General features: G+C 40.5%; 1 protein-coding gene across 1 annotated transcript in view; it reads right to left on the reverse strand.

Annotated features, from left to right (window-relative positions):
• tmem128 (transmembrane protein 128) overlaps window positions 1-13193 on the reverse strand; it is a 24271-nt gene continuing 11078 nt past the window's right edge. The window contains exons 4-5 of the mRNA XM_059964838.1: window positions 3478-3587; window positions 1-686 (exon numbers count right to left, since the gene is read on the reverse strand). Of these exons, the coding sequence (XP_059820821.1) occupies window positions 3488-3587 (100 nt within the window). The 3' untranslated portion in view covers window positions 1-686; window positions 3478-3487. The remainder of the gene's footprint in view (window positions 687-3477; window positions 3588-13193) is intronic.

A 13193-nucleotide genomic window follows, 5' to 3' on the forward strand; every position in this document is an offset into this window, starting at 1 on the left:
TCCTTTGTTCAAGAGGTTTTATGAAATTTCCATAGAATTAACTTAGAAGTTACAGCAATCTCAATCTAATTAAAGCACATTTAAATTTGTAGTATACAATTTTAAGTTAAACAACAAACAACCTGAGCACTGATTTCCTCTGCTTTTTGTTTTCTTCCAAGTTGGTGCAAAATTTCTAAAGGGATAACTTTTATAACCTGGTCTTTATTTCATAAGTAGCTTGGATGCACATATCCCATGAAGAACTGAAACAATACTAACCTAGTGAATGAAAAGGGCATTTGCAGAACAATGGAATCAGGTTATACTTAACAGGTCAAGGAAAGCAGTGAACCAATTAGAAAATAGTTTGGATCTTTTGGGAATGACTGACAAAGATATTTGCAAATTTTCTTGGCAGTCCATGAGTAAGGGAACATCAGCTGCAGTTTCAGGGAGTTCCAAAATCATGTTGGAAGATCACATTTTGCAAATTTTATTAAATTCTTTAATTACACTATTCACAGAACTACATAAATGTAATTTCCTTTAGCTTTTATAAAAATAGTTTAGTTCCACAATCTAATTATAGTTCAAGAATAAATTATACATGCTTATTTTTTTAAATGCAAGTTTAACTCACTGAACTTGACAACCCCAGAGTCAGGAAAGAACACTTTTATTTGCAGGACACACCAAACTGAACTCTGAAATGAGAAGAAATGAAAAATACGACTTGGTAAAATAATTATGCACATTTGTATGCATTTAAAATATTTATCCCATGATATAACCGGACAATCACAGTGACTATACTATAATTAAGGTCACTTTCTCTAATCCTACTTAAATAAGGAAATGTGAAAATGTTCACCGAAGGATTCTATTTGAAAGGTTACCTGTCTGCTAATTTTGTGAAAAGTTAATAACTGTGATGCAGATATAATAACCCGAATTAGAAGTAGAGCTGATTAAATGCTGTTGACAGTTAAAACATCTAGTTTGCATGATCAGTTCTTTGAACAGTTCCTGAAGATGAGATGGGAAAGGAAGTCCAGAGGAAAAGACAGAGCAATATATGAAAAGACTAGTGGCCTGCTCTTGTATTGCTTCAAATAGTTAATCAGTTTAACTAGTTCAACTTAGTAGTAGGTAAATTATTGAAAGGAATACTAAGAGATAGGATCTACAAGTATTTGGATAGACAGGGATTTATTAGAAAAAGTCAGCATGGCTTTGTGCATGGTAGGTCATGTTTAACCAATCTATTAAGAGTTTTTCCAGGAAGTTACCAGGAAAGTGGATGAAGGGAAGGCAGTGGATGTTGTATACATGGACTTCAGTAAGGCCTTTGACAAGGTCCCGCATGGGAGGTTAGATAGGAAGATTCAATCGCTAGGTACACATGGAGAGGTAGTAAATTGGATTAGACATTGGCTCAATGGAAGAAGTCAGAGAGTGGTAGTGGAGGATTGTTACTCTGAGTGGAGACCTGTGACTAACGGTGTGCCACAGGCATCAGTGCTGGGTCCATTGTTATTTGTCATCTATATCAATGATCTGGATGATAATGTGGCAAATTGGATCAGCAAATTTGCTGATGATACAAAGATTGGAGGTGTAGTGGACAGTGAGGAAGGTTTTCAAAATTTGCAGAGGGATTTGGACCAGTTGGAGGAATAGGCTGAAAAATGGCAGATGGAGTTTAATACAGACAAGTGTGAGGTATTGCACTTCGGAAGGTCAAACCAAGGTAGAACATACAAGGTAAATGGTAGGACACTGAAGAGTGCAGTAGAACAGAGGGATCTGGGAGTACAGATACATAATTCCCTAAAAGTGGCGTCACAAGTAGATAGGGTTGTAAAGAGAGCTTTTGGTACATTGGCCTTTATAAATCAAAGTATTGAGTATAAGAGTTGGAATGTAATGGTGAGGTTGTATAAGACATTGGTGAGACTGAATTTGGAGTATTGTGTGCAGTTTTGGTCACCTAATTACAGGAAGGATATTAATAAGGTTGAAAGAGTGCAGAGAAGGTTTACCAGGATGTTGCCAGGACTTGAGAAACTGAGTTTACAGCGAAAGGTTGAATAGGTTAGGACTTTATTCCCTGGAGCGTAGGAGAATGAGGGGTGATTTGATAGAGATATATAAAATTATGATGGGTATAGACAGAGTGAATGCAAGCAGGCTTTTTCCACTGAGGCCAGGGGAGACAAAAAACAGAGGTTATGGGTTAAGGGTGAAGGGGGAAAAGTTTAAAGGGAACATTAGGGGGGGCTTCTTCACGCAGAGAGCGGTGGGAGTGTGGAATGAGCTGCCAGATAAAGTGGTGAATGCGGGCTCACTTTTAACATTTAGGAAAAACTTGGACAGCTATATGGATGAGAGGAGTTTGGAGGGATATGGCCCAGGTGCAGGTCAGTGGGACTAGGCTGAAAAATGGTTCGGCAGAGCCAAAAAGGGCCAAAAGGCCTGTTTCTGTGCTGTAATGTTCTATGGTTCTATAACTTGTTCTTCCTACTAGATTACAATAAATGACACAGTGGGAACAACATAGCCAAGAAAGTTGTTGGGAAGAAAGTGGAAATACAGCCAAAATTACACATAACACAAGAAATTATTGCCTTGAATTTTGTTTTTATCACCATTGGTGTACTTACTTTTTTTTCCAGATTCATTTATTTATCATATGTACATGGAAACATACTGAATACTGAAATGCATCATTTGCGTTCACAATTTAAGGATGTGCTGGGGGCAGCCTGCAAGTGTTGTCTTTTCAACTTTATGAAATAAGAAGGTTTGAAGGTTTTCAATAAATAAGTGGAAGTACAAGCTACATTGATGGTTTACTACGAATCAGGATAGCAAAGTCAGAAAATCAGGTGGACAACTATTTTATTTCAATCAGAAATCAGCGTGAGGATTTAGAAATGAGTAATAAACTGTTTAAGTAAATCCAAAATATTTTACTGCCGAACATAAAACTAGAATAAATAGAGAAATCACTTAGCATAAGAAAATCTTCCACTAGCCTAGTAAAGTTTACTGGATTCCAAAAACATTCTTTAACTGACCCAAATGAATGCTTTTATTCATAAATGTTTTTCACCACCTCTCCTTTCTAGATACAATAACTTGCCAAGATATGGTTCCTATGGGTTCTCTGAAATATTTATTCACCGTGTGACTTTGGCAGACAAACTTTTAAATTATGTGGTCCTCCAAATGATTTCCATCCTCTCCACTCCAACAGGTAAACCCTCTCTAGCTGTGGTTATTGGTTGGGAATTAAAGCAAGAGCCATGGATGTTTAAAATTTATCTACATTTACCGAGGCACCAAATGTTGAGAACAAATGTCCTACAAGTGGGATTATTGATAATTTAGCTGATCAATAATTGCAGCAATTTTCAAATCTAAAATAAGTAGATGTAAAAACTAGTGCTAAATGCATTATTAAATATAAAAGTCGGCATAATGGAACATTACCTGCAGAGCATTATCCCAGGAGCGATACTAACATTACAAGGCCCATAAATTGAGTGAAGAGAATGAAAGGAGTAAAGAAAGACCACACTGGCCACAATGCAACGTTAAAGCTGTAAAAAAAAAAGCACAACTTCAATAGATAGTTTATAGACTTATTGGGTGCCCAATTGTGTAAACATAGTCTCATTTCAGTCATTTCAATATGTTTACAGTTTAGACATAATAAAATTGGTATTGCGTGTGAACGCGCAAAATGCAACATCCAATTGTGAGGTGACACAGATTCTTTCAAAAGAATCAAGGCAGAAAAGGTGATGAAATGACAGATAGTGGTTAATCTGGAAAAGTATGAAGTGTTGCATATTAAGACAACAAATGCAAGATAGAAATATATACAGCAAATGGCAGGACCCTTAGGAGTGTGGATGTACAGAGGAACTGTGGTTGCAAATCCATAATCCTGCAAGTGGAAACACAAGTGGATGGGGTGGTAAAATAGGCAAATAGCATGCTTACCATCATCTATCATGGTATTAAATAAGAGTCAGGAAACCACAAACACAACAGTCTCTGCAGATGCTGGAAATCCAGAACACACAAAATTGCTGAAGGAACACGTTAGGTCAGTCAGCATCTATGGAGAGAAATAAACAGTCTATGGAAGGGTGCCCTCCAAATCATCAACTACTTATTCCTCTCCATAGATGCTGCCTAAACTGCGGAGTTCCTTCAGCATTTTGTATGTGTAAATCAGGAAATGATTTAGTGGTTTATAAAACTTCACATTTGTTATATTGTGCAGCTCTGGTCACCACAGCACAGGACACATAGGCTTTAAAGAGAGTGCAGAAGAGGTTCACACTGAAGTTTCATGGTTTGGACCATCTGAATTATTAGATTTTCCCTGGATCATAGGCTGAGAGAAGTATATATATTTATGAAAGGGATTGACAGTGTAGATAGCCAAATGGATATGTGATATGTCATCAACCATAAGGGAGTGGGGAGAAAAGAGGGGAGGTGAAGGTGGGAAGGGGATGTTCAGAAGAGGAACTGCAAGGTAAATTGTTTTTGTTTTTAAACTCAGGGGAACCTGAAACATGCTGCCAGGGGACGTGATTAGAGCTATTTATAGACTTGAATGGGCAGGAGATAGAGGGATACAGACCAGACAGAAGAGATTAATTATACTGGAATTATCAGTCCAAACTTGGTGGGCCAGAAGTTCTGTTCCTGCACAAAAACAAAGGAACTGGTTGTGGATTGCAGGAGGAATGGAGATGGGCTAACCCCTATTGACATCAATGGATCTGGGGTTGAGAGGATAAATAGCTTCAAGTTCCTCGGCATCCACATCACCGAGGACCTCACGTGTTCTGTACACAACAGCTGTGTGGTGAAAAAGGCACAACAGCATCTCTTTCACCTCAGAGGGTTGAGGAAGTTTGGTACGGCCCCCCAAATCCTAAGAACTTTTCACAGGGGCACAACTGAGAGCATCCTGACTGGCTGCATCACTGCCTGGTATGGGAATTGTACCTCCCTTAATCACAGGACTCTGCAGAGAGTGGTGCAGACAGCCCAGCATATCTGTAGTTGTGAACTTCCCATGATTCAGGATATTTACAAAGACAGGTGTGTAAAAAGGGCCTGTAGGATCATTGGGAACCTAAGTCACCCCAACTACAATCTTTTCCAGCTACGATTATCTGTGAAGCGTTATCGCAGCATAAAAGTCAGGACTAACAAGTTCCGGGTCAGCTTCTTCCATCAGGGCATCAGATGATTAACTCACACTAATTTGAGTGTATTCTATGTTAAAATGACTGTTCTATTTATTATAAATTACTATGATTGTACATTTAGACAGAGGCGTAACGTAAAGATTTTCACTCCTCATGTATATGAAGGATAGAAGGAATAAAGTCAATTTATTCAAAATTCAAATTCATTCAAATTCTACTATCCTAAGTTCTATAATCTAAATTGAACAATTAGAAAGGTAGCATAGCCACAAAAATGATAGAAATAAAACCGGAAAGTGCTGAAAATACAGGTCAGGATGTATGCACAGAGAGAAAAACTGACCCAGGTTGATGAATTATACTGGAATCATCAGTGCAAACTTGGTGGGTCAAAAGGCCTGTTCCTATGCAAAAACAAAGGGGCTGGTTGTGGATTACAGGAGGAATGGAGTCAACACCAATCTCCTCACACTGCCCACAAGCAGCATCCAAACTGCTGAGCACGCCAGCATTCACCATTCTGACAAAAACTGGAATGGCTAGTTATCTGAAATTTCTCAATATTGAGCCACAGGCTTCCAGGCTCACCAACGAATTCAGCAATTTCAGATAATCAGTCTTTCCAGTTTATATCAGAGCTTGTAATTCTGGTGTAACAGCACTGAGACTGATCATCTGTGAGGGGTGAGGGAGATTGAAGATATTTTGGTTGATGACATTTCATAGTTCAGGCAGATAGGTGAGTGGTGTGTCATTGAAGTGGACAGTTAACTGTTTTTCTACATCTTCTACAACAATCTATGCTCCAGCCAGGGAATAATTTGTCCTAGAGTTGCTGCAATACTTTTGACAGAACATGAAGGCATTGAGGAGGGTGAAAAAAAGCTTACCAGGATGAAGGAGAGGGAAATAGCAATTAAATGGGACGCTAGGGAAGAGATTATTTGGGCTCTGGCAAAGATTTTTCAATTTTCAGCTGGTCACAGATGAAACACTAGATGAGTAAATGACAGAAAATGTGATAGCCTTATTCAAGAAGGGGAGTGGGGTTATGATAGATAATCACAGGCTTGTGCTGGAGTGATACAGAAATTTAGACAGGATTAATGAATGGTTGGAAAGACAGGGATTAATCAAAGACAGACTGAAAGCTTTGCTAGTAGGACATCCTGTCTAACCAGCTTGAGTTAAGGTTTCATAGAGGTAATAAAATATATCAAAGTCAGTGGCGTTGATGTAATCTACATGGATTTCAAAAAGGCCTGACAAGGTCCTACATGGGAGAATGGTCCAGTCCATTGGATCCAAGACATGTAGGTAAATTGCATCCAAAACTGGCTTGGTAATAGGAACAGGTAGTGGTAATGAAGGTTGTTTCTATGATTGGAAGCCTATGACCAGTGGTGTACCAGAGGAATCAATTCTGCAACTGTTTGCTGCGTAATTTTGCAATGCCGCATAATGTTTATGACTTTAGGACGTATGATTAGTAAGTTTGTTAATAGCACAGAAATTGGAATAGTGAGAGTAATTGAAGCTTATAGTAAGCATACATGTTCAATAATATTTAAAAGTTGGTAAGACGGGAAGAACAATGACAGATTTTAATTCCTGTTGAGTGTGAGGTGATGCATTTTTTGGAGAATTAGCAAGAGAGAAGCATTGGTATGGTCCTATGGTGCATTAAGGAATGGCAAGACCTTCATGTACCAGACTAAGGGTCTTTATCGGCTGGTGGCGCAGTGACATCAGCACTGGACTCTGGAATGGAGGTTCCTGGGTTCGAATCCAGTTGGGCCATTCCCGAGTACGCTTTCCATCCGTGCCGGGTTGAGTGTTGCTCACAACTCGACTCCGTAAAATAAAGAAAAATACTGCAAAATGTCTGTGTGAGGAGTGGCCCACCACACGGTCTTTCGTTCCGCACCCTGTAAGGCATGAAAATGCCTGACGCTGGCCTCTCAGGCCTGAGCCGATGTCATCATCATCATGGATCTTTAAGGTGGCAGCATAGGTAGGAAAGTCAAGTGCCATACTTGCCTTCATTAGCATACTGTAAAAATTTACCAGCAGGGACGATACAGTAAAATTTATAACATATTAGAGAACTTTGTGAATTTCTGGTTACCACACAATAAGAATGATGAGATTGCAGTTGAGAGAGTGCAGAAGAGATTCATCAGATGTGCCTGGAATGGAACATTTATCAGGGTGGCTGGGAGGGTTGTATTTCTTACAGCACAAGAGTCTGAACCTCACTGAGGTAAAAACTGAGGGGTATACCTATAGCAGATATTAAGAAATTTTAGAGATGTACAAAATGAAAGGGTATATGTTTAAAGTAAGAGGCAAGAGTTTCAGAAGGGTTCCGAGAAGCAGTTTTTCACCCGAGAGTAGTTAGATTCAGAAGTTCACAACCTGATGGGCAGTGAAGACAGGTACTCTCACAACACTTATTATTTATCTAGAACAGACTTAACTTGCTGTAGCAACACACACAAAATATTGGAGGAATTCAGTATGCCAGGCAACATCTATGGAAGGAAATAAACAGACCACATTCTAGACTAACACCTTTCATCAGGATCAGAACAGGAGGGGGGGGGGAAGAAGCCAGAATAAGAAGGTGGGGGGAAGGAGGAGGAGTCAAGCTGGTAAGTGATAGGTGAAGGGGAAGGTGGGTGTGTATGTTGGGGAGAGGATGATGTTGGAAACTGGGAGGTGATAGGTAGAAAGGTAAAGGGCTGAAGAAAAAGGAATAAAGAGAAAGAGGTGGGGAACCAGAGAAAGCTGGTGGGCAGGACATGAAGGTGGGGTTAGAGATGAGAAAGATGTGAGAGGGGCACCAGAATGAGGAAACAAAGGTGGTGGGGTAGTGGGAACAGAGAGGAGTAGTTACTGGAAGGTAGACCTTTCAATGTTGGAGACTACTCAGATGGAACATACTTCTGTCTTGCATTTGGCCTCATTGTGACAGTAGAGACGACCATGGACAGAAACAATGGTGTGGGAATAGGAAGCCATCAGGAGATCCTGTCTGTTGCAGCAGACAGAGCAAAGGTGTTTGACCAAGTGGTACTTCAATTTCCTTCCTGAGATGCTACCTGATTTGATGACTTCCTCCAGCATTTTGTGCATGTTGCTCAAGATCTAGCATCTACAGTATCTTGTGACTCTAAATTGCTGCAGATTTAGAAGGCTGGAAAATGGGTTTAGTCTAGGTGAGTCATCAGTATTCAATGTTTCTGTTGTGTACGACTGATTATTCTCCTATTCTCCTTACAGCAGATCAGGGCATGAGATGATTAGGTATCAGAAGAGATAAGTAGATTAAATAAATATTTTTCCAATGGCTTGGAGGGTTAATACGTGATGGGCAGAAATTAAAATAAAGAAAATTTTCCCCCCATTTTATAATTTGGAATTTTACCCTCCCTCATAAGTGATGGAACTATATTTAATGTTAGATTCCAAAACAGTAATGGAAAAAAAATAATATGGGAAAGATTTGGGAAGTAGATCATAATTTGTGTTTTACAACTGTGGATATGATTATTATCCCTGTGAACTCTGCAACACTTGGGACAGTTACAAAATACAATAGACAATAGGTGCAGAAGTAGATCATTCGGCTCTTCGAGCCTGCACTGCCATTTTGAGATCATGGCTGATCATCTACTATCAATACCAGGTTCCTGCCTTGTCCCCATATCCCTTGATTCCCCTATCCGTAAGATATCTAGCTCCTTCTTGAAAGCATCCAGAGAATTGGCCTCCACTACCTTCCCAGGCAGTGCATTCCAGAGCCTCACAACTCTCTGGGAGAAGAAGTTTTTCCTTAACTCTGTCCTAAATGACCTACCCCTTATTCTCAAACCATGCCCTCTGGTACTGGACTTTTGGAACATATTTCCTGCCTCTATCTTGTCCAATCCCTTAATAATCTTATATGTTTCAATCAGATCCCCTCTCAATCTCCTTAATTCCAGTGTGTACAAGCCCAGTCTCTCTAACCTCTCTGCGTAAGACAGTCCAGAAATCCCAAGAATTAACCTCGTGAATCTACGCTGCACTTCCTCTATAGCCAGGATGTCCTTCCTTAACCCTGGAGACCAAAACTGTACACAGTACTCCAGGTGTGGTCTCACCAGGGCTCTGTACAAATGCAAGAGGATTTCCTTGCTCTTGTACTCAATTCCCTTTGTAATAATTCCATTAACCTTCTTCACTTGCTTATTCACCTTCAGTGACTGATGAACAAGGACTCCTAGATCTCTTTGTATTTCTCCCTTACCTAACTCTACACTGTTCAGATAATAATCTGCCTTCCTGTTCTTACTCCCAAAGTGGATAACCTCACACTTATTCACATTAAACGTCATCTGCCAAGTATCTGCCCACTTACCCAGCCTATCCGTCACCCTGAATTCTCCTAACATCCTCATCACATGTCACACTGCCACCCAGCTTAGTATCAGCAAATTTACTGATGTTATTCTCAATGCCTTCAACTAAATCGTTGACGTAAATTGTAAACAGCTGTGGTCCCAATACCGAGCCCTGTGGCACCCCACTGGTCACCACCTGCCATTCCGAAAAACACCCATTCACCGCTACCCTTTGCTTTCTATCTGCCAACCAGTTTTCTATCCATGTCAATGTCTTCCCCCCGATGCCCTGAGTTTTGATTTTATCCACCAATCTCCTATGTGGGACCTTACCAAATGCCTTCTGAAAATCAAGGTACACTACATCCACTGGATCTCCCCTGTCTAACTTCCTGGTTACATCCTCGAAAAACTCCAACAGATTAGTCAAGCATGATTTACCCTTGGTAAATCCATGCTGGCTCGGCCCAATCCTATCACTGCTATCTAGATATGCCACTATTTCATCCTTAATAATGGAGTCTAGCATCTTCTCCACCACCGATGTCAGGCTGACAGGTTGATAGTTCTCTGTTTTCTCCCTCCCTCCTTTTTTAAAAAGTGGGATAACATTAGCCATTCTCCAATCCTCAGGAACTGATCCTGAATCTAAGGAACATTGGAAAATGATTACCAATGCATCCGCAATTTCCAGGGCCACCTCCTTTAGTACCCTAGGGTGCAGACCATCCGGACCTGGGGATTTGTCAGCCTTCAGTCCCATCAGTCTACTCATCACCGTTTCCTTCCTAATGTCAATCTGTTTCATTTTCTCTGTTACCCTATGTCTTTGGCCCATCCATACATCTGGGAGATTGCTTGTGTCTTCCTTAGTGAAAACAGATCTAAAGTACTCATTAAATTCTTCTGCCATTTCTCTGTTTCCCATAACAATTTCACCCAATTCATTCTTCAAGGGCCCAACATTGTTCCTAACTATCTTCTTTCTCTTCACATACCTAAAAAAGCTTTTGCTATCTTCCTTTATATTCCTGGCTAGCTTGCGATCGTACCTCATTTTTTTCTCCCTGTGTTGCCTTTTTAGTTAAGTTCTGTTGTTCCTTAAAAACTTCCCAATCATCTGTCCTCCCACTCATGTTAGCTCTATCATATTTCCTTTTTTTTTTAATGCTATACAATCTCTGACTTCCTTTGTCAACCACTGTGGCCCCTTTCCCCCCTTTGAATCCTTCCTTCTCTGGGGGATGAACTGATTTTGCACCTTGTGCATTATTCCCAAGAATACCTGCCATTGCTGTTCCACTGTCTTTTCTGCTAGGCTATCCGTCCAGTCAACTTTGGCCAGCTCCTCCCTCATGGCTCCATTGTTTCCCCTGTTCAACTACAACACTGACATCTCCGAGCTGCCCTTATCCTTCTCAAATTGCAGATAAAATATCTTCATATTTTGAATAGTCACTCAGCTAACAATTGATATCCTGAATGATAAAATAATTTGTTAGGAGATAGATTTTGCTCTTAAGAGTCGCAGGAATTATTTTGTCGTAGTTGCATATTAACTTTAATAGTAAATGATTTTTTTTCTTCAAGTACTCAATATAAACACGAGATCCCACAGTGGCTAGAAATCCAGAGTAACATAAATAAAACGATGAAGGAACTCAGCAGGTTAAACATCATCCATGGAGAGAATAAACAGTCGATGTTTCAGACTGAGACCCTTCATCAGGACTGGTAAGGAATAGAGAAAAAGCCACAATAAGGTGGCCGGGGGGGCGGGGAAGGAAAGGAGTACAAGCTGAAAGGTGTTAGGTGAAGCCAGGTGGGTGGGAAAGGCAGGATGAAGTGAGAAGCTGGGAGGCAATAGGAGAAAAGGTAGAAATAGGCTGAAGAAGGAATCTGATAGGAGAGGAGAGTGTACCATGGGAGAAAGAAAAGGAAGGAGGGATCCCAGGGAAAAAGTGAGAAGGAGAAGTGGTAGAAGGAGAAGAAGGCAGACTAAGAAATGGAAGAGGAGGGGGAAGAATTATCAGAAGTTAAAAAAAATTGCTGCTCCGGTTGGAGGCTCCTCGGTGGCTTCATAGCGGCAGCAGGAGAAGCCATGGACCAACATGTTGGAATGGGAATGAGGATTGGGAATTAAAATGGTTGGCAACCAGGAAACCCCGTTTGTTGCAGATGCAGCAAAAATGCCTCACAAAGCTATCCCCCAATGTATGTCAGGTCTCACTTACGTATAAGACCATAAGATATACGAGCAAAGAAGGCCATTCAGTTTGTTCCCCCATTCAATCATAGGCTGATCCAATTCTTTCAGCCATCCCCACTCCCCTGCCTTCTCCCCATACCCTTTGATGCCCTGGCTAACCAAGAACCTATCTATGCCTTAAATGCACCCAATGACTTGGCCTCCACAGCTGCTCATGGCAACAAATTCCACAGATTTACCACCCTCTCACTAAAGTAATTTTTCCACATCTCCCTTCTAAATGGACATTCTTCAATCCTGATGTCATGCCACCTTGTCCTAGAATCCCCAACTATGGGAAATAACTTTGCCATATCTAATATGTTCAGCCTTTTAACCGTTGAAATGTTTCTATGAGATCCCCCCTCATTTTCCTGAACTCCAGGGAATACAGCCCAAAGCTGCCAGATGTTCCTCACATGGTAACCCTTTCATTCCTGGAATCAGGAAGGTCCCATCAAGAGCACCAGTTACAAAAGACCTGAAACTTTGGAAGGACTGTTTGGGGTGCTGAATGGAGGTGAGGAAGGGGTAAATGGGCAGATGTAGCACTTCTTCCATTTGTAGGGATAAGTGCCAGGAGGGAGAGTAGTGGGGAGGAATGGATGGCCGAAAGAGATCCCTGTAGGAAGTGGAGAGTGGGGTGAGTTCAAGATGTATATGGTGGTAAGATCCCATTGAATATTGCAGAAGCTGCGCAGAACGATGTGCCAGATGCGGAGGCTCATAGTATTGTTGTTAAGGACAAGAGGAACTCTTTCCCTGATAAGGCAGTGGGAAGATGGGGTGAGGATGTATGTCTGGGAAATGGAAACGACGTGGGTGAGGATAATTAAGAATTTGGGATAAGTGGCAGAGGCAAATTTGTTTGCAGTTAAGTGACAGATTTTTCTCTTAGGACTCACAGGAGGAAAAATGTCACGGTTGTATTCTATTGCACAATATGATCTCCAAATAATGAATAAAGCATAGCAATGAGGAAGAAATAAGTACAAGAGACTTAACTCATGAAAATCCATCAAGCTAACAGAAATACACAAATGCACAAAAGAGTGCAACTATTCTGGTCAAATCATTTTAAAAATTACTCAATTTACATAAAAATGGCAGGAAAGATAATTTACATTGCTTAACTAAGATTGTGCAATATCTTAGAACAATTGAAATTATGGTATTATCAGTAAAACCTCAGTGTTTTGAGAGAAGGCAGATAAATTAATGTAGTAATCTCAGTTATGGGCCAGTGTTCCAGAGAAGGGAGTTTAAACTCTACCATATTAGCTGGTGGAATTTAAATTCAAGTAATTAAATAAGCCAGGATTTTAAAAACAGGCT

Source organism: Hypanus sabinus, chromosome 3 (assembly GCF_030144855.1).
Source record: "Hypanus sabinus isolate sHypSab1 chromosome 3, sHypSab1.hap1, whole genome shotgun sequence".
Classification (NCBI taxonomy): Eukaryota; Metazoa; Chordata; class Chondrichthyes; order Myliobatiformes; family Dasyatidae; genus Hypanus; species Hypanus sabinus.